This window comes from Papio anubis, chromosome 19, assembly GCF_008728515.1.
Source record: "Papio anubis isolate 15944 chromosome 19, Panubis1.0, whole genome shotgun sequence".
Taxonomy (NCBI): Eukaryota; Metazoa; Chordata; class Mammalia; order Primates; family Cercopithecidae; genus Papio; species Papio anubis.
In genome coordinates, this window is record NC_044994.1 from 812,307 (window position 1) to 834,531 (window position 22,225).

At 42.3% G+C, this 22,225-nt stretch overlaps 1 protein-coding gene across 10 annotated transcripts in view; it reads right to left on the reverse strand.

Moving 5' to 3' along the window:
* The window catches only part of CEP192 (centrosomal protein 192), a 140,114-nt gene that overhangs the window by 116,122 nt on the left and 1,767 nt on the right, over positions 1–22,225 (reverse strand). For 8 of the 10 annotated variants that reach the window (XM_009192322.4, XM_021929910.2, XM_009192314.4 and 5 more), the window contains exons 3-8: positions 18,406–18,573; positions 16,471–16,596; positions 9,323–9,498; positions 4,327–4,379; positions 1,886–2,006; positions 21–169 (exon numbers count right to left, since the gene is read on the reverse strand). In XM_009192322.4, the coding sequence (XP_009190586.2) occupies positions 21–169; positions 1,886–2,006; positions 4,327–4,379; positions 9,323–9,498; positions 16,471–16,596; positions 18,406–18,573 (793 nt within the window). The remainder of the gene's footprint in view (positions 1–20; positions 170–1,885; positions 2,007–4,326; positions 4,380–9,322; positions 9,499–16,470; positions 16,597–18,405; positions 18,574–22,225) is intronic. The other 2 variants (XM_009192319.4, XM_009192321.4) reach the window with 2 other exon arrangements.

Consider the following 22,225-nt stretch of genomic DNA (forward strand, 5'->3'; position numbering starts at 1 on the left):
TCAAAAAGACTGGAACACACCTGACTAAGATCATTTGTGGGTAACTTAAAACCTTTTTCTGGAGGTCCTGGTCCTTCTAGGTCTTCATATATCATTCCTGGAATTGCCAGTTGTTCAAAATAAGCCTCCAAATGATCATCATAAAACATTTCATCATCAATATCATCATCTATTGATAAAATCGAGAAAAAATAGAATATGCTTAAAGTGGTGACTAAGCAATAATTTGTAATTAAAAAGGCTGATAAGACATAAATGAGTCAATGGACTAAGATTTTGGTGGGTTTTTTTGACATGAGAAAACTATTGTAACTTTAGTCAATTATAAATCATTATGAACATTTTAATACAAGATAAATATTTAACCTCTTTGAGAAGACAGGACAGAAACAGACCCTGGCATGTTATCAAAAGTTAGGATACAATAAATGTGGCATCACAAATCAATGAGAAGAGAGACTTTTCAGAAAATGGTGTGGCAAATGGTTACCTCTATCAAAAAAGTATAGATGAGCCTATCACAGGAGAAGTAAAAGGAAAAAAGGGAGGAAAGAGGGAGGAGGGAGGGAAGGCGAAAGGCCACTGCAGGGGTTTTCAATGCTGTAACACCCAGCTCAGCAAGCACCAAATAAAACATGAACTCTCCATCAGTCCTGGTCTTCTAAGTTGGCAATGTCATTTTAGAGGTCAATTTTGCAATCATTAAGAGTCTCAACAACACTCATCACCTACGTCTCAGCAATTCTGTCTACAAGAATCTAGCATACTAAAGCACTCAAAGAGTGGATACATTCAGGTCAGTAATTATTCATCCACTATTCCAAAATCCAAAAACATCTGAAAACTCCTTTGGTGGCAAAACCTGCTCTCCATGGACGTGATGCTGACTCAGTTCGTCAGCCTGGCTTTCAAAGCCATGCATAATGTGGCCCCATTTCACACTTTTCTGGGCTTATTTACCAATGTGGCCTCCTACAGGTGCTGTAAACTTGCCACACAAAACCCCTGGCTGTTCCCCAAAACACAACCCGCGTGCTTACAGCAGGGCCTTTGCTGATGCTGTTCCTGCTGCCTGACATGTCCTCCTTCTCCCATATCTAAGGCCTGGCACAAGCTCCATCCTTTTTCTAGAAAGCTTCAGTACCTGCCTCAATCAGAGTTAATTTCTCACCCCCTATAATTCCCAGGCACACTTGGAGCCTGTTGGGTTTATGCAACCCAATCTGACAATTGGCTCTGCATCTCTTCTCTGCACCTAAGGTGTCTGAGAGCAGAGGCCAAATATTTCATGGTTCTGACTGGGCGCGGTGGCTCACACCTATAATTCCAGCACTTTGGGAGGCCAACGCAGGCAGATCACTTTAAGTCAAGAGTTCCAGACCAGCCTGGCCAACATGGTGAAATCCTGTCTCTACTAAAAATACAAAAATTATCCAGACATGGTGGTGGGCACCTGTAATCCCAACTACTCAGGAGGTTGAGGCAGAAGAATCACTTGAACCCGGGAGGCAGAGGTTGTGGTGAGCCAAGATCACACCACTGTACTCCAGCCCGGGTGACAGAGCGACACTCCATCTCAAAAAAAAAAAAAATTTCATGGTTCCCCCAATTTCTAAACACAGTGCTATATACCAAATGGCACCTCCAGGTGACTACTTTATACCCTAACAATGTTAAACTGAGGATGAGTATAATCATATCAGGATAGATATATAGAAATAAATTCTTGAATTCCATCACTTAATAGAAGTGGCCATTTGAGTGCCGGCAGGTAGGAAGAAAAGGTAAGGACAAAAAACCCAAACAGTTGGCATCATAACTACTGCAACAAAGCAGAAGAAAGTGGAGTGGTGAAGAGCAGGGAAACACAGGGTACTCGCAGTACCAGAGGAATCTTCCAAGCTTGTCGGTAACACAAGTTTCTCATTTTCTAATAAGCTAGTGTGGCTTAGGTCACTGTTTAGAGTCTTGTCTTCAAAATGTTTTCCAGCATCGAGCACAACAATCTGTAAGAAACAAAATGGTAACTAAGAGAAGCACATTCAAGGCTCTGAAGAGCACAGTACAAGGCTACAAAAAGGACCAAGTACGTTCTCAACTTCCAATGTGTTCACTATCTGTAAATCACAGCTTAGGCAATAAAGGGCTAGCAATTGTACATGTATTAGTAACTTTCCTTTCCCCCATGCTACCTCCCTCACCTGACCTACCCAACAGAGCATCCTTAAAATTTAAGGCTTCTCTCAAACTGTGCACATGCTCAGAGAGGCTTGTAATATAGTAAGTACACAAATACATAACTGAACTTCAGCAACACAAGGTTTCCAAGAAAGTGAAGATAACAAAGCTAGACCCAGCAGCCTGTATCTAAGGAACTCTCTGCACCATTACATTGGAATAATCAATTTCTCTGCTCCACAACCAGGGAACATGTAACCCTAAAGGGCACACAGCCATTTAATAAGCATACTCAAGGCCCAGAATGAAAATGTAATTATATGTAATATAACGTGATTATATGTCATATATACTACATATATATGTAAATAACACCAGCATAGGAATTATATTGCAAAATGCACACCAATTTTTAAGACAAAAACATGGAATCTTAATCCAGTTTTACATTTAGAGAGGACAGTGCTGAGCTATTCTCACAAATATTTAAGCACCAGGGGCATCAAAGACTACTATAATCAACTGTTATTTAAAATAGATGATCACTTAGAATATGGCAAATGTTAACAGCTGTGCAATGTAAGCTCTGTGCTTCGAAAGTTTTTATAATATAAAAATTGGGGAAAAAACCTATATGGGAAAGAACAATATGTAAAACGTCCCTGTCTTTTTGGTCACGTTGGCTACTGAGAATGCCGTGTACTCTGCCAGGCTTGGTCCCTGGAAAATGTCTCCATTCTGATAAAGTGGCACAGCTCCACAGGTGAGACGAGACCTACATGTGGTAGCAGCTCCCTTCAGTCTGCTTTCTAACACATTTATTTTCCCCTATTCTCATTTCTTCCTCTTTTTAATCAAGCATCTCATGTTTCTATACTTCTGTTGCTTTCCAGTTTTACTGTCCCTTATATTATTAATTTCAAACATTAATTTCAACTTCACTACACCTGCACTTCCTCTAAAAAGCATCTCTCACACTTGAAACTTACTAGGGGTCACATACAGGGTGAGCACATAGGGCAGGGCCAACAAACATTTTGTGTAAGGGCCAGATAATAAATACTTCAGGCTTTATGAGCTGTACAATCTCTGTCACAACTTCTCAACTCTGCTATTGTAGCACAAATAACAGCCATAAACAAAACATACACAAACAGGCACAACCATATTCCAATAAAACTTCACAAAAACAGCCAGCAGACTCGACGCAAGCCATAAACTATGGTTTGCCAATCACTGGCACAGGGAAATAACTTTTACTTTAGACCCTTTTGCAATCATTCTATAAACTTTACAACTCTTACAAAAGTAAAACAAAAAGTGTACCTCTTTTTTATCAGTTTTAACAGTGTTTAGTTTATATTTTGTAAGCAAGTCTCATAAATTCATGACTGCATGCCTGAAATTCAGGTTTGGTGGTAATGTTGGGCATAAACTGTTTATCTTCTCAGCATCTCTCTTCTGAAGAGACCATCCTTTATACTTCACGTGGTCCAGTAGGGCTGTCACTTGCATTCCTCTATCTGTGCACGTATACACACTCGTACACAAGCACACGCACAGAATTGGACACTAGATCCAGGCTCATCCCAACCCACCCCTTGGCACAGCGATATGCAGAGGGGAGGACATACGAGCCAAGTGAGCTCGTTAGATCTGTCTTTTTCCTCTTTTCTGATCACAAGTGTTAAGAGTATAGGCTTGTGTTGCCAACAAATGAGACAGATTGCTTATCATTTGACAAATTATTAAGTGACAACTAAGGGCCAAGAACCATTCGAGACACTCAGGCACTCAGGATATAATGAAACACACACACACACACACACACACACACCCCCCCAAAGAAATGCTTGCCCTCATGGACTACATTCTAGATGAAGCCAGTACAGAGTGAAGCAGAGCAAACAGATGGACTCAGCTCCGACATCACCAAGCCCAAGAATACAGTCCCAGGCACCAGCACTACCCCTGAACCTTCTCATTACTTGAGAGAAACTCCCATTTTTACTGAAGCTGGGTAAGTTAGAGTTCTACTAGAAAAAAGTAGATGACGTCTAACTCATATTAACACTTATATATGTGAAATATGAACTTTCACTCCCCTATAATACTCCGGAAAACGATAACAAATACATAAAAAGTTACCTTGGGTTCCTTATCATTCATCCATGACTGTAAATGAAAATCAATAGGTGAGTCTGTATAAGAAAACAAAAACAAACTGAGAGACCAAGTTATTTTATCAGCTAAATACCCAACGATACCGAAAAATAACAAGAAATATTTTTCTCTTGAAATAGAATAGAAGCACTTTTAAATGATGTATATGAGTCCATCATAGGTTGGTTGAATGTTTTTAAATGTTAGGGTGGAGATTCATAAAAAAAACTGTACCAAAGAATTTGAGTATGTATCTAATCAAGACTTTACAGCTAACGTTTGCTTTGAAGGAGATGTGCAGAGAGAAATAAGAGAAATGGCACCTTATGACTAACCAAAGGGACAAACCCAAACAGTGGGACAAACTGCACTGTGACTGATCTAGAGTATTTCAACAAGGCACTGACACATGAGACGCAACAAAGGTGCGCAGCATAACAAAACCTCTCTCAGATCCCCATTCACACAAATCAATACGAACAACTCTATCAGATGATAAAAAAAGAAGCACTAAGTTCGTTAGCTGTGTTAATAGCACTGTGGTTATATAAGAAAATATCCACCCTTCAGGAGATGCATACTGAAATATGCACAAATGGCAACAGAAATTTTAAAATATCAGAAAAAGGTTGGGCGCGGTGGCTCAAGCCTGTAATCCCAGCACTTTGGGAGGCTGAGACGGGTGGATCACGAGGTCAGGAGATCGAGACCATCCTGGCGAACACGGTGAAACCCTGTCTCTACTAAAAAATACAAAACAAAAACTAGCCGGGCAAGGTGGCGGGCGCCTGTAGTCCCAGCTACTCGGGAGGCTGAGGCAGGAGAATGGCGTAAACCCGGGAGGCGGAGCTTGCAGTGAGCTGAGATCCGGCCACTGCACTCCAGCCTGGGCGACAGAGCGAGATTCTGTCTCAAAAAAAAAAAAATAAAAAATAAAAAAATAAAATAAAATATCAGAAAAAAGTAGTAAAAAGGAGAGATGATGCAAGTATGAAAAAATCCTATACCAATGGATAAGTACATGGGAGGTGTTTTTAATTGATACATACAATTCACATATCACTGATTCATTCTTTTAAAGCATACAATTCAGGGGCTTTTAGTATGTTCACTAGGTTGTACAGCCATCACCACTATTTCCATTATTCCAAAATGAAACACTATACGCATTAGCAGTCACTCCCCATTCCCGCTACCTGCCAGCCTCTGACAACCAGGAATTTCCTTTCTGTTATTTGCTACTCTGTATCTATAGATTTCCCTATGGATAAACAGAGTCATACACTTTGTGGCCTTCGTGTCTGTCTTCTTTCACTTGGCATGTTTTCAAGGCTCGCCTGTATTAAAGCACGTATCAGTACTTTGCTCCTTTTTGTGGATGAGTGATACTCCACTCATGTGGCCATACTACATTTTCTTTGTCCATTCATCAGTTTATTAACCTCTGAATTGCTTCCACTTTTTGGCTGTTGTAATGGCGCTATGAATATTCACATACAAGGTTTTGTGTGAGGTCGGACACAGGGGCTCATGCCTGTAATCCCAGCACTTTGGGAGGCTGAGGCGGGTGGATTACTTGAGGTCAGGAGTTTGAGACCAGCCTGGCCAATATGGTGAAACCCCGCCTCTACTAAAACTACAAAAATTAGCTGGGTGTAGTGGTGCACGCTTACAATCCCAGCTACTCGGGAGGCTGAGGCAGGAGAATCACTAGATCTCAAGAGGCGAAGGTTGCACTGAGCCAAGATCATACCACGCACTTCAGCCTGGGGAACAGACCAAGACTCTGTCTCAAAAAAAACCCACAAGTTTTTGTGTGGACATACGGTTTCCTTTCTCTTGGGTATATACCTAAGAGTGCAAATGCCAAGTAACATGGTAACACAACAGTTAACGTTTTGAGGAACTGTCAAACTGCTTTCCAAAATGGCTGTGCCACTTTACATTTCTACCAATAATGTAGGAGGATTTCAATTTCTCCACATCCTCGCAAACACGTTATTTTCCATTTTTTTAAAAATTATAGTTAGCCTAGCCTATAAAGTGTGAAGCAGCAGCTCACTGTGGTTTTGTTTTTACTGTTTCTTTTTTTTTTTTGAGATGGAGTCTCACTCTGTCGCCCAGGCTGGAGTGCAGTGGCGCAATCTCAGCTCACTGCAAGCTCCGCCTCCTGGGTTCACGCTATTCTCCCGCCTCAACCTCCCAAGCAGCTGGGACTACAGGCACCCGCCACCACGCCTGGCTAATTTTTTGTATTTTTGGCAGAGACGGGGTTTCACCATGTTAGCCAGGATGGTCTCGATCTCCTGACCTTGTGATCCACCATCAGCCTCCCAAAGTCACTGAGATTTTAGGCGTGAGCCACCATGCAGACTTTTTTTTTTTTTTTTTTTTTCCTTAGGACAGTCTCTGTCACCAGGCTGGGTGCAGTGCGTAATCTCGCCCGGCCCTCCGCCTCGGGTTCAAGTGATTTTCTGCCTCAGAGAATCACCCAGTGCCCCTGGGACACAGCGTGCTACCATGGCTAATTTTGTAGTTTAATGGGGGTGGAGTTTCACCATATTGGCCAAGCTGGTCTCGAACTCCTGACCTCAAATGATCCACTCACCTCAGCCTCCCAAAGTGCTGGGATTACAGGCATGAACCATTGTGTCCAGCCTCATTGTGGTTCTGAATTGCATTTCCTGGATGTCTAATGATACTGCATATATTTTCATGTGTTTACTGGTTATTTGTACAACTTCATTTTTTTTTTGAGACGGAGTTTCGCTCTTATTACCCAGGCTGGAGTGCAATGGCGCGATCTCAGCTCACCGCAACCTCCGCCTACCATGTTCAAGCGGTTCTCCTGTCTCGGCCTCCCACGTAGCTGGGATTACAGGCATGTGCCGCCACGCCCAACTAATTTTGTATCTTTAGTAGAGACAGGGTTTCTCCACGTTGGTCAGGCTGGTCTCAATCTCCCGACCTCACGTGATCCACCCGCCTCGGCCTCCCAAAGTGCTAGGATTCCAGACGTGAGCCACTGCGCCTGGCCCAGTCTTTTCCCTTTCTTGATAGTGTCTTTTGAAGCACAAAAGTTTTCAATTCTGAAGTCCAATTTATCTATTTTTTTCTTTTATTGCTTATTTGAGTTATAATATCCCTCTTTTCTTTCACATATATAACATTTTTCATCAAGAGAAACACAAACCTCCCTTAAAATTTTTCTAACATATAATGTGCACTCATTCATCAATCTTACAACATACAATCAGGCAAGTCCTTTTGAGTACTGAACTAGTTTGGAGTTACAGAATACCACTGCTATGTAAGTACATAAAATGAACTTTTCAATTTCCAGTTTTGATTTCTTTGACGAAAGAAAGTGAATGCAGAGTACTTAAGAGCAATCAGACAGCAGAAACCTATAATTTTTTTAAACAACTTTCTCTATATTTTTATTTATTTATTTATTTTTGAGACAGGGTCTGGGTCTGTCTCCCAGGTTACAGTGCAATGGCATGATCACCGTGACAGCCTGGGCTTAAGCAATCCCAACTCAGCCTCCCAAGTAGCTGGGACTTAAGGCGCACAGCACTATGCCCTGCTAATTTTTGTATTTTTTTGTAGAGACAGAGTTTCACCTTGTTGCCCAGGCTGATCTTGAACTCCTGGGCTCAAGCCATTCACCCACCTCGATCTCCCAAAGTGCTAGAATTACAGGCATGAGCCACTGTGCCTGAACCCCCATATTTTTGTAGTTTCTTCTCCACATCTAATTTGAGAGCAATTTTTCTTTTTGAGACAGAATCTCACACTGTCACCCAGGCTGGAGTACAGTGGCACAACCTCGGCTCACTGCAACCTCCGCCTCCTGGGTTCACGCAACTCTCCTGCCTCAGCCTCCAAAGTAGCTGGGATTACAGATAGCCACCACCATGCCTGGCTAATTTTTGTATTTTTAGGAGAGACAGGGTTTCGCCATGTTGGCCAGGCTAGTCTTGAACTTCTGACCTCAGGTGATCTGCCCACCTCGGCCTCCCAAAGTGCTGAGGTTACAGGCGTAAGCCACCGTGCCTGGCCCAAGGGTAATTTTTCAAATGCCTTACCCTTGAGTATTTCCAATACATTCAACCTAGTTTTCTTAGAAACAATAATTTATTTTAGAACTTATAATTCACCAGTTTTATTTAAAAAAATAAGCTTAGAAACAAAATTGACTCTCAATAAGAATATAAATTAAATAGTGGAAGAAAAGTGGAAGATGCACTAAAAATAGGCTTGTCTTGAATATAAAGTATGCTGTGGCCATCCGACAGCATGGTTTCCAAAGCAAAGAGAATTTCAGCTTAAATCAGTCAACAAGGTTAAGAGGAGACCTTTTCCTATAAAAGTACTGTAAACATGATATTAACAGGTACAATGCAAACCAAAGCACTTTCAGTTTACAGTATGATAGGACAAAATGAATACATCCAAGCCAGGAGTGACGATGCATGCATCCAGTTCCAGCTACTCGAGAGGCTGAGGTGAGAGTCTTGCTTGAGCCAAGGAGTTCATGACCAGCCTGGGCAACACAGTTAGAATCCATCTCAAAATTAAGGAAAAGGAAAAAAAAAAAGGCCAGGCACAGTGGTTCATGCCCATAATCCCAGCATTTTGGCAGCCCAAGGCACAGCAGATCTCTTGAGCCCAGGAGTTCGAGCCCAGCCTGGGCAACATGGCGAAACCCTGTCTCTACTAAAAACACAAAAAGTTAGCCCAGCATGGTGGTGTGTGCCTGTAGATTCAGCTACTAAGGAGGCTGAGGTGGGAAGATAGGTTGAGCAGCCCAGGAAGTTGAGGCTGCAGTGAGTTTTGATCACACCACTGCACTCCAGCCTGGGCCACAGGAGTGAGACTCTTCCTTAAAAAAAAAAAAAAAAAATTCCAAAGCTGGGGAAATGAAAAAGGAAATAAAAACATATGCATTAAGAAATAATTTCCAATAGTTCAGTACCTTGTGCTTGTTCCAGTGGTGAAGCCCTGCTGAAAAGATCTTGGTCCTGCAAGGATTCTGTAGCTCCGGCTGGCTCCTCTTCTGGTCCTGCTGTCTCCATTTGGAAAGCTGACTGTTTGCTGAGAGCATTTGACAAACGCTGACTTTCCACATAGCTCTTTTTCCTAGAGATAGAACTTTTTTATTAGGAAACAGAAGAATGATAAAATGTTAGTTACCTTGGGTAAATCTACAAAATATCTATTAATCAGTTATGTGTTTCACCTCTTAAAAAGAAAAAATGGAAGCAACAAAAAGAAACATTTGAGTCTAGCCAGAAAAGTACAACTGCTAACACTGCACGGTATTCGGCGGACCGAATCAACCTTTTAGGTCCAGTGATATACGGTCTACCAAAATCAAAGAGAACGACATATAGCTGCTCTTTCTCTCAAGCAGCAAAAAGTGGTTTTTTTATTTCCAGAATAAGTATCCTTGAAACCAGGCTACATAATACAGCTTTCTAAAATCTGCAGACTTAAAGGATATTGGCATATTTGCCAAAATAGCCAAATCTCTGAATTAATAAAGGTTTCAATTGTTTTTACTTTTATCCCTAGTCCTGGTTCTTGTCCTTATCTTTCTTTCTGCCTCTGCTGTTTTCTGTGTGGATGAAAGTATTTTTCTTACAGGCAATTTTCCTCCCACCCTACTTCAAAAACTCTTGGGTCTAGAGCAGCTCACCACAGAAAGAGGAGGAGTGGGAATGGAACTTCAGGAAAAAGCCTCTAAATGCAACAAATTCATTACATGACATACTGATACCAAGAGCCAGACTCAAATTTGGCCAGGATGAATTTTTTTTTAAAAGCCCTTCCATATTTCTCAAATTCCAACCCTTCATGCCTGAGGCAACACTCCAACCCTAACTACAATTTACTTCCCAGTTTCTCCATCTCTTTACTGGAGCTGTAGTACATACAAAGTCACTAGCTTAAGCCAAAGGTGCACTCGTGGGTAGGTACAGGAAAACTTCATTGAGTACAGGAAAGGAAAGGCATAGGTGGAAAGACTACGCATAGTTACAAAGTGAAGGGGTAGCAAGGACAGAAAGGAAAAGAGGTGGGGGAGCAAGATGGTGACAGGAAATAAATAAACAACAAGTCAGGACGTTTAGGTCCATTCCATATTTTAAAGCCCCACCCTGAGAAAAGCATGCAGTATGACCACCAGAACTTTAGAATGACAGGGTCAGTGGAGAGCAGAGCACTCCACATTCACCACCATCCCTCTAAAAAAGCTACTTCGTCAAAACTACAGATATCCTCTATTTTTACTAGCTCAAAACAACTTTTCAAACTAAGTCACAAGTTTCAAGTTAAACAGGAAAGAGCAACTTCCCAGTGTCCAATAAAATGACAGCAAGGAAAGCTATAAAAGTGAGGCAATCTGGGTAAGAACTACCAGTCCTCACCCATGCTTACCCCAGATTCTGGAATCCGAAAAGCAGACGGGGTGTGCAGGGGAAAGAAAGATGGGGTGTGCCGGGGGAAAGAAAGCCGCAATCCAAGAACGGAAGGGCCCGGAAGCAGAGAAGGAAACAAATCTGCCAGGAAGAACCACAAAAAGGTTCCGTGGCTACAGGCAGGAGGAGGGCAGGAGGGAGCCGGGGACGGCAGGAGAGGGGGGACTGAAAGCCCGGCATGAAGTGTGGCAGGAGCGCCCACCCTTCTGCCCCACCCCAGAGACAACAGCCATGCACACACGACAGCGAACACCTGGCAAGAGGGAGGGAAGCGCAATCAAAGCACAGAAAATGCCTGTGGAGAACGAAGTGACGGCAGTAACAATGGCCCAGAAGAAAGCATTAAACATCTGGCATAAAATTTAAGACTCCAGCCTGTGCGCTCTACAGTAAATGGCCAGGAACAACATCCCTCTTGCGGGGAAGTCAATGAGAAACGAGAGTTACATACACAACGGATAAGGATGCCCACGCTAGGCAGCCTAGAAGCCAGCCACAAATCAGACAAGAAAAACAGGAGCAGTTCAAGAGACAAAAATAAAAATGAACAAACTATACAAGCAGCCCTGGAGAAAAGGAACAGTTTACAGAACTTTCAAAATTTCTAATTAGAATCTTCAGAAGTATCCATGTAGCTGTTACACTCAACCCTCGGTATACATGGGGGACCGGTTCCAGGACCCCCGCGTCTACCAAAATATGCAATATTCAAGTCCCACAGTTAGCACTGACTACATTCAGGTTTCACATCCACAGATACTGTATTTTCCATCCACGTTTGGTTGAAAGAAATCTGCTTGTAAGTGGAACCACACAGTTCAAAGTCGGGTTGTTGGAGGGTCAAGTGTACATCCACAAAAACGGCCCATTTTAAAAAAAGGTCAAAAAAAGAGCTCTCATGATTAAAATTATGATTGCCAAATGATTTAATGTGCAGGAAAAAAAAAAGAAACTTATCTAGAACAATGTTTTTTTGCACTAAAACAGAAAAAAAGGGAAAAAAATAGAAATAGAACAACCCAGGCAATCCAAAACAGCAGTTCTGGAAAAAGAAAAGGAAAAACTAGAAAAAAGCCGTAATTATCTAGAACTGATCTCCAAATCAATGCCAATTAGAATTTAGTGAATGGGGGAAAACAGCCCCACCCACAAGGGACTCAGACGGGATTCTAAAATTTGCAGAGAAAACATAGTTCAGATAAAAAACCAAGTATTGAGATTACACCAGACTTCACGAACAATGTAGCAATATCTTCAAAATTGTGTGAAAATTTATTTTCATCCTAAAGTTCTGTACTCAGCTAAAATATTAATTTATTCCAAGATTAGAATAAAGACATTTTGAAACACAAATTCCCTCCTCCCCAAGAAGGGGTCAAAGAAGTCACCCCTCACCAGGAGACTGGGGCTTTGCCTCTCCCGGCTGCTGGCCCTCCAGTACAGCGTCCAAGGAAGCCCTATACTCAGACCAACAACTCAGGGCTTCAGACTGTTCAAAACTCAAGAGCTAGCTCCAAGCACTTACCTCTCCCCAGGCACTGAGTCTAAGACTCCATCTCGCCAGGCCTCCCGTCTTCCATCAACAAGGACCAACAGGACCAGTTTCCAGAGCTCCTGCCTCCAGCAAGAGTCAAGGGGATACCCTCAAGATGCCCTCCCATCCCTGACATTTGCGGTTTCCTCACAGCAACAGGTGAGTGGGACTACCTTCCCAATGCCCTTTAACTACCGAATTTCAGCTCCTAAAACCAGCCAGGATGCCTCACTGCTGGCACTCCAAGCCCCTTAAGACTGCCCAGCGCTTCTACTCCCCAACAAACAAAACCCTTCTACTGTGCCTTCTGTAATTTACAGAGCTGGGTTGACAAGATCTGCCATTCCTGAATCCCTTCTCTGAACATTCCTTTCACCTTACTGCTTTAATGAAAGCCTGAATATCCTGTGAGGACATTACTACCCCCAAGCTCTGAAAAGGGGGGACCCTCATCTCTCCCACAGCCGTGGCATCATCACCTGGTGTGGAGATGGAATACATACGCCCTTCTTGCCCTCAGTGCCACTTCCAGGTCACTCTCCCTAGAGCCTCACAGCTCTGAATCACCTACTACCCCTGCTGCCTCTAGTACCACAACTATATGATGCTGACCCCACCTGCACCTCCAACCCATCTGTACCACCACATCACTCTCCCTCCCACTGTCCATATCCTCTCCTCCTCCTTAACCTAAAGCCCATGGCCAATCTTACATCCTCAGCAACCTTGTCCCTTACTCCCTTTATAAACTACAACCCTGGTTAAATCCAATTCTCTGCCTCCTCTTCACCGGCACTCCTAAGCTCAATGTGGCCGGAGAAACATCACAATCATCCTGAACAGTCATGCCCATGGTCCTCAAGTTGGGCCCTTGATGTCGTCTAGGAATCCTAACATTTCAACCCTGTCCATTCATTTTCCTATGCTCCCATGTGATAATTTTACATCTTTTTTTTAAACCACCAAACTCCTCCTCCTCCACCCTCACTCTGACTTGATGATTATACTTCCTACTTCACTAACCCTACTTTTAGCCTGAAGCACTGAAAAGGTAACTTCCACAGATTCTTACCGCTACATGCACCCACCCAGGACAGCCTCCCACCTGTTCCCGCAGAGGAACTGTCCGCAGTCCTACCCAGCTCAAGCCACTCCCTGCACCGCACATTGTGGCCTACCCTCTCTTACTGACACAGACGTTACTGCAGCAATTCTCTTCCCTTTCTACATCGGCAAGTTTTACCCTTCCCAGGAGATTACTCCTGTTATCACGTAAACAAGCAGCAACTTCTCCCACCACAAGAAAAAACAAAGTGAAACTTTTCTTCACCCACTACAAACATCCAGCTATCATAACCTTGTTTCTCTACTCCCTTTCACAGCAAAACTCCACAAGCTGTCTACTGCCTCTAACAGTAACACCCGTTCTCTCTGAAACCCACTCTGAGTAGGCCATCACCGCGCCTGTCCCTGCTTCCACCAAACTACTTATTGGGGTTCCGAATGACCTAATCTATGCTAATTCCAAGGGTCAATTCTTTGCCCTCATTTTATTTGACATAGTTGGGTAACTCTCCTTTTATACATGCTCTGGACATGGCTTCCAGGATGCTCTGTTTTCCTCCTGCCTCTAATCACTAACTCTTAATCTCGCTGTTGATTCCTCCTGTCCCCAGCTTCTCACTGTGAAGCATCCCAAGGACCAGGCCTGGTTGCTCTCTTCCATCTGCCTCACTTCCAGACAGTCAAGACTCAGTGCCATGCTGCTCCCTCTCGCCTCCTACAGTCTCTTCCATGTGACAGCCAGAGTGGGCCTTTTTTTGAGACAGGGTCTCACTCTGTTATCCAGGCTAGAGTGCAGTGGTGCAATTACGGCTCACTGCAGCCTGGATCTCCTGGGCTCAAGTGATCCTCAGAGTGGGCCTTTTAAAACACAATTCAGATGTAGCCCTTTAGTGGCTTCCCATATCTCTGAGTCAAGGTCCTGCTCACCACCTCGCCAGCCTCCCTGTGCTCTGTGGACCACGCGGGCGACGAGTCAAGGTCCTGCTCACCACCTCGCCAGCCTCCCTGTGCTCTGTGGACCACGCAGGCGACGCTCCTGCCTTAGTTCCTTCAGGCTGGCTGCACCTTTGGCCTGAAGTCTGCTCCCCCGGGCATCCACATAGTTAATTCCCTCCCTCAAGTCTTGGCTCAAATTTTTTTTTTTTTTTTGAGAGAGTCTCACTCTGTTGCCCAGGCTGGAGTGCAGTGGTGTGATCTCGGCTCACTGCAACCTCCACCTCCCACATTCAAGCAATTCTCCTGCCTCGGCCTCCCAAGTAGCTGGGATTACAGCCACATGCCATTACACTTGGCTAATTTTTGTGTTTTTGGTAGAGATAGGATTTCACCATGTTGGCCAGGCTGGTCTCAAACTCCTGGCCTCAGGTGATCTACCTGCCTTAGCCTTCCACAGTGCTGGGATTACAGGCGTGAGCCATTGTGCCCTTGGCTCATATCTTATGTCCACAATGAGACCCATACTGAACACTGCCTTCAGCCTTCCTAATAACCCTCCTTATCATATTCTGTTTTTTTCTAGTACTTTTCCCTTCTAATATACTATAAAATTAGCATATTTTAGTGTCTTGTTTAACATCTGTTGTAATCACTGGCATTTCCTACCCACCTGGAAAAGCGTGTGGCACACACAATAGGTACTCAGTCAAAATTGCGCAGCGAAGGAATGAATACACAAGGGTTAACATCTTTAATACAAAGAAAGCACTTATATATAAAGACTATCAAGAGGCAATTCACAACATAAATATAAGTAATGAACAGACATTAAAGTAGGTTCAATTCCATAAATACTCAAATACAAATTTAAACACAGAAAACAAGATTGTCTGTAATACCACCATTACCATTTTGGTTTTTTAGACTTCCAGACTTTCTTCCATGCATACACACATATGTATTATACAAATTATTTTTCCCTCCAAAAATCAAAGATTAAAACTAGCATCATCAAATGTTGGGCAGGGCTGGGGGAAGCTGGCATTTTCATCATACGTCTACTAGGAGAAGAAACTGGCACAAGTTTTCTCAAGAGCAATGTGTTAATTTGTCATGGTCTTTAAAATACACTGTTTTTACCTCAGCAATTTAAACCCTAGAAATCTTAATAATATCCTAGGTGTGAAAAGTGTATATATAAATGTACATATAGGGAAGTTCATTACATTTATAATAGCAAAACTGGAATAATCTAAATGACCAACATAGATCTGAGTATACAGTCCATTAACATTATGACACAGATTCATATTAATAGTAATTGAAAGCTGAACATAATACTGCATCTTAATTTTTTGTGTAATAAACAGAATAAGAGTTTTACTTATTTTGTTAAAAAAAAATTTTTCATTCTTTTTTTCTATAGTTTCATATTAGAAGTAAAAAGAAGATTTAAAGGCATAAATGCACATACAAAAATTTGTAGTATGGAAGACTACAAATAAAAATGTGCTAAATGGCTGTTCTCTATTTAGTGGGATTATAGGCCTTTACTATCTTCAAATAATTTTCTATATTCTCTGTTTTTTTCAATAGCACACGTTAATTTTAGAATCAAAAAAAAAATGTTTTGAAAGACTAAAACTGTGATTAAAAAGCATAAAGAAAACTCTTGGCCGGGTGCAGTGGCTCACACCTGTAATTCTAATCCTGGCACTTTGGGTGGCCAAGGCGGGCAGTTCACTCAAGGTCAGGAGTTTGAGACTAGCCTGGCCAACATGGTGAAACCCCATCTCTACTAAAAATACAAAAACAATTAGCTGGGTGTGGTGGCACATGCCTGTAATCCCAGCGACTCAGGAGGCTGAGGCAGGAGAATTGCTTGAACCTGGGAGGCAGAGGTTACAATGAGCCAAGATCACACCATTGCACTACAGCCTGGGCAATGGAATGAGTGAAACTCCGCCTCAAAAAAAAAGAAAAGAAAACTCTTAAAGATTCTTAGAATTAATCAGAATTACTTAGAGACACAATCACATTGTCACTTTCCACACGACTGCGAAAGACCTACTTTTAACATAGTACAAGCAAACGAAGGCATGAACTTACTCGTCATCCTTGAAGCTAAGCTGTAACCTCTCTCTTGGTTCAGCATCACTCTGGCTTCCGGGAGATGACCCGGATGGAACTGAAAATCTCTCTTCTACTAAGTAAGATGACTGGACATCAGGATACCTACACAAGAAAAAATTTTGTTTTAATTGTTAAGAATTAAATTACACATATTTAAATGTCATCATGACATAGGGCTGCATGACAGTAAAACCAACCACCAGGGACAAAAACAAACAGGGCCCCTGTATTTCAAACCATCATCCTCTGTGCAAAGCACGGAAACCTGTGGCTCAGCAATGGGGAGTTTATCTGTATTCAACAATACAGTCACAAAAATCTTAAAGCTATAAGAGCTGACAGCGTTAATACAACCCCTTCGTCCCAAAGGTCAAGATGATGCTCCTCACTAAATGTTTAGGTTGAGAGAAGATGGGAACGTTTAAGCATAGGCAAACTTTATACGTTACGCAAGACCCTACATGGAATGGATGTATAAACTATACACAGTCCAGTTGAAGATACAAAACAAGGTGTATTTAACCAGACATCAATCTGGTAATAAAACAGAAATTTTAAAAGTAAAGAAAATAAAAGCTGGTTGAGTTTTGCGGGTTTTTTTGAGACAGTCTCCCTCTGTCGTCCAGCCGGAGTACACTGGCCCAATCTCAGCTCACTGCAACCTCCGCCTTCTGGGTTCAAGCGATTCTCCTGTCTCAGCCTCCCGAGTAGCTGGGATTAGAGGCATGAGCCATCACGCCTGGCTAATGTTTGTATTTTTAGTAAACAGGGTTTCGCTGGCTGGTCTCAAACTCCTGAACTCAAGTAATCTGCCCGCCTTGGCCTCCCAAAGTGCTGGGACTACAGGCATGAGCCACGACGCCCAGCCTGGTTGAGTTTCTAAGGAAGAGAAACTTGACTTCAGGAGATGAAAGTTACTAGAATGACAAGAGTTACTTGAAGAGTTACTTCACAAACCTAGGACAGACTGAAAGCTGGAAGAGAAAGAGAAAGACAGCCATACAAATCCAGTAAAGAGTAAACCTGGCTGAAATGAATTAAAAAGTGAGACTCTGTCAGACCTCTAAATAGATCCAATGACCCAAAACTCTAGTCACAGGTGACTGGGTTTGGAACAGACACCTAACCTAAGATGGACCAGAAACTCATGAGACATTAGGAGACAGTTCAGTGTAGCTGAAAATGTAATTCATAGATGTCTTTTGAGAATTTGTGTTGCCATATTCTGTAACATGAACAGAAAAGCAAATAAAACCAGTGTATTGAAAAAGAGAAGAGGCTGGGTATGGTAGCTCACACCTGCAATCCCAACGCTTTGGGAAGCTGAGGCAGGAGGATCACTTGAGCCCAAGAGTTCAAGAACAGCTTAGCTAACACAGCAAGGCCCTATCTCTACAAAAAAATTTTTTTAATTAGCAAAAAAAAAAGATAGAGAAGAGAATGAGTTATACAGAGAGACACAGGGTGGGATGACAAAAACCCAAGTCCTGATAGCTTCCCAAATCTCAATCGCTGTCCCTTCTTGCAGCAAAGCTCTGCACTCCTCCCCTTGCGACAAGAGGTACTCCTATAACCTTATGATTAATTTTCCTTTGAACTTCGCTAACACAACTTGTTTTACGTTCCTAGCCATTAGTATGACTGAACTAATACAAATCCAAAACACTATAGACAAAAAAAAAAAAAATAGACCAAAATAGGTAATTGGTGCTCAAACCCCAAACCTACCCACTGAAAAGGCAATGCAATGGGGAAAGAGACAGTAAATTCTGTCTTTTCCATATTCATTTCACATATTTGGCCATCTCCCTCACAGACAAAACAAAAAGCTCAAGCTTGACTGAGAAACATAAGTATCAGCATGCTGTCGGCTTTATGGACCTGGAAAAAATCCGCTCAAACAAATCTTACCTGTTATCAGTGCTGGATCTATTCCTAGCAAGTGTGGAAACAGCAACCGGCAAGCCAAGATTTGAAGAAAGAGTGACATTTTCCAAAATCCCACTGTTACCAAATAATGAATTGGTGAGAAAGCTTGGAAATGATTCTTCTGCTATACCTCGAAAATCTTCCATTTCACTGCAATAACAAAAGTATTTCAATAGGTCACATATTACTATAAGATGTTTTTAAATGATTAAAAGCATCATCTTAGAAAACTAATAAATCTTAGGAAAAAAATCCTTTTTGTAGCATCAGTAAGGGGGAAATAGGCAAATAGTCTGAGGTAAAATAAATCTCAGAATACTCTGCTACTTTATAGATGAGAATAGACACCTTAAACCTTAAACTTATCTTCTTATAATTAACATAATAACGCAATACAACACATTTTAATTTGCTCTTTGCTTCATGTAGCAAGGAAAAAGAATTACTACAAACTTATCTAGTAAAGAAAGCAAAGATGGCAGAACACTGATGGTATATACAAATGATTTTAGGGCATATTTAAAAGTTTGGTAGTTACGTACTCATTCTAATACAGAACAGAAAAAGTACAACTAGCAAAAATCTAGCCTGGATCTCAGAGTGTCGTTAAGAGCAAATTAAAAAGTGAAGACATTCAAAGAAAAATTTTCAGTTAAAGTATAGCTGGCACATGGACAAGGTAAAAGGGGTAACAGGGGCACACAAATGACTAAATCTGGAAAACACCAGCACAAAACCGACGCTATTACTAGAGAACTTGACCACGGTACTCTGAAGATGTTAGCCAGTCTCAACAATTTCTCAGAGTACGTATCATATACACACTGCATGGAAATCAGTAAAGGAAATAATGACAGGAGGACGAAAAGATAAATAATCAGGAAAAGCTAAAAAAAAGAGAGGATATTGGCAATGTGCCTTGAAGACTGAGAAGAACTTTTAAAAGGCAGAGTATGGGATAAGAGAGTTTATTTAGGATGACAAACATGAGCCAAAAAGGAAAAGAGTTAAATTTTATTGCCTATCTACTAACTTAACTCACTGAATCCACAGAAAATCTTACAATATAGGTATTACCCCATTTTACAGATGAAGAAACAAACTGAGAGACTAAATTAGCTCAATTTTCCCAAGGTTGTAATTCGTAAGATTCAAACCCAGGTCTGACTCGAAAACCCACCCTAAGTGCTATGTCTATGCTGGCAGCAGCAAATCCTCCAATGTATTTTGGCAGCAGGTGAACAAAATAACACAGTAAACGAAGCTAGAATGCCAGAATGGAGCCAGATTCTCAAAGTCTGAAACGGTGGATTGGAAAGTTTGAACTGTATTCTGCAGCCAACGAAGGACTGGCACAATCAGTCTATAGTATGGGAAGGGAGAGGACTTAAACACCTGGAAGACTATTCAAAGAGCTACTTCAGTAACACAGGAGTGTACTAGGATCAACGACAAATTGGATTAAAGCACAGATTTTAGACAGTATGGACTAACTACTCTACAAAATATAAAAAGAAAAGGTTTCACGACCACTGAAGAGAGTATGGGGCAGGCACGATGGCTCATGTCTGTAATCCCGGCATTTTGGGAGACTGAGGCAGGCGAATCACTTGAGGTCAGGAGTTCAAGACCAGCCTGGCCAAAGACGAGGTGAAACCTCGTCTCTACTAAAAATACAAAAACTAGCCGGGCGTCATGGTGGGCACCCGTTACCCCAGCTACTTGGGAGGCTAAGGCAGGAGAATCAACTGAATCCGCAAGGCAAAGGTTGCAGTGAGCCAAGATTGCAGCCCCGCACTCCAGCCTGGGCGACGGAGCGAGACTCTATCTCCCACCAAAAATAAGAACTTACTTGTTTTGGAATAGGAATTAAAACAAATTAAAGAATGTGTAAGCAGAAACTCAGTTCTATGTAAGAAAACCCAATTTCCCCAAGAAAGAGAAACAGCTGGAGCCCTTCAAAAATTATCTGCCTGTTTTTCTGTGGCTAGTGAGCCTTATCTCTCCTCCTTTCCACGGCATTGTGAAGCCCCTGTTTCTCTGGCTGTGCAGCTGCAAGGTCACTAGACAGATAAACTCAAGCCGTAAAACATGTTTTTCCCTGGAGAGTAAGAAATGATTTAACGCATGTCTCAATTAATTGAATAACTGTTCTTGTTTCTTGCTTCTGTAGTATGCTATTCCCTGTACAGATCCCCCCCGCCCACCCCACTAAATGCTTAAAAGGTAGCTTAACTCTTTGAAGGGCTCAGACTTGTCCAGGGCTCAGGCTTTTTGGATGTTAATCTGACTGGGCTGGTGCACCTAAATAATAAATCCTCCTCAATCCCTCAGTCTGATTCCTAAATTATCCCACAACAGTTTATGAAGTGCCCATGCCCCTGTCTGAAGCCCACCTCTCCACTATGCACTCGATCCCAACCCCTCACGGCACTGACAACTACTCTACCAACCGACCCCCTTTCTTAACGTGATGGAGTCTTCTGTCTGTGCAAGCCCTCCCATGCTGGGCATGCTGCTATTTCTCCCACCTTTTAAAAAAGCCTTCCTCTTCATTATCCCCTGAACTGCCACCACACCTGTCCATGCTCCCTTTATCACAGGCTTCCAGAGGAATCATGACTGACCATCCAGTTTTATCACTATTTATTCTTGCATTTATCTGTCTTCTTCCAGTGAAATAATTTCTCCCTAAGAGCAGGGGCCTTGCCTATCTGTCCATCACTATTTCCTTAACACTTAGAACAATGCTTAGCACACAGCAGGTACTCAGTAAGTATCCGTGAAACTACTGAATGACAACATTCTCAGGCAGTGGGTAACCTCAACTTTAACTTTAACCCCTATATATTTAGAAGAGCAGCTTCTTGGGGAAATGTCTATCTTGTTCATCCATATATTCCCAATGCCTGACAGAGAAGTGGAAATACAAATTGAAAAAACGAGTTGTAAGGAAGAATCTGTAACCCCTAGTTTGCTGATACTCAGTGTCTATTATCAAGTCATGTGCTAATTATTTCACATACATTTTTCTAATCCCCATGTCAAATCTGTAAGGTAGCTATCATTCCTATTATTGAGGGAAATGAGGCTGAGAGAATTGAGATGTTTCCAGTCCACACAGCACAAATGAGGCCAGAGGATTCCCACCCAGGCAAGTCTGGCCGCAGGGTATTCTTTCCTCTGCACTAATTCCACCTCCCGGTGGTGCCTGAAGTCCCAGCTACTCAGGAGGCCACCATGGAAGGCAGCTTGAGCCCAAAAGTTTGAGGCTGCAGCGAGCTATGATCACGCATGTGAATAGCCACTGCAATCCAGCCTGGGCAACAAAGTGAGACTCTGTCTTAAATAAATATACAGGTGCATATGCATCAGTTATATGCAAATGCTACACCGATCTATGTAAGGAACTTGAGCATCTAGAGGATTTCAGTGTCCTGGGGCAGGAGCAGGTCCTGGAATCAATTCCATGGATAACCTGAGGGAACAACCACACTTCCAAATGGCTCTCTGACATCTACCTTACCCCCAGTGCAATACAAACTACAAAAGCAAACTTGTTACCTTTGCTCCGTTCCTTCCTGCCGTTATCTTCAGTCTTCGCCCAAATCCATCCCTATTAACTGGCAATACAAGACAGACACCGAGGACCATTCTGATCCCTCCTGCTCTCTCACCAAACTCTAATGCTTCTAACGTCAAATACACCTCTGGAACCGAGCCCCACTTCTATATTCCTAATGCCGGCTGCCCACCACTTTTTATATTGAACTATCACACAAGTCTCCCAACTAGCCTCCCC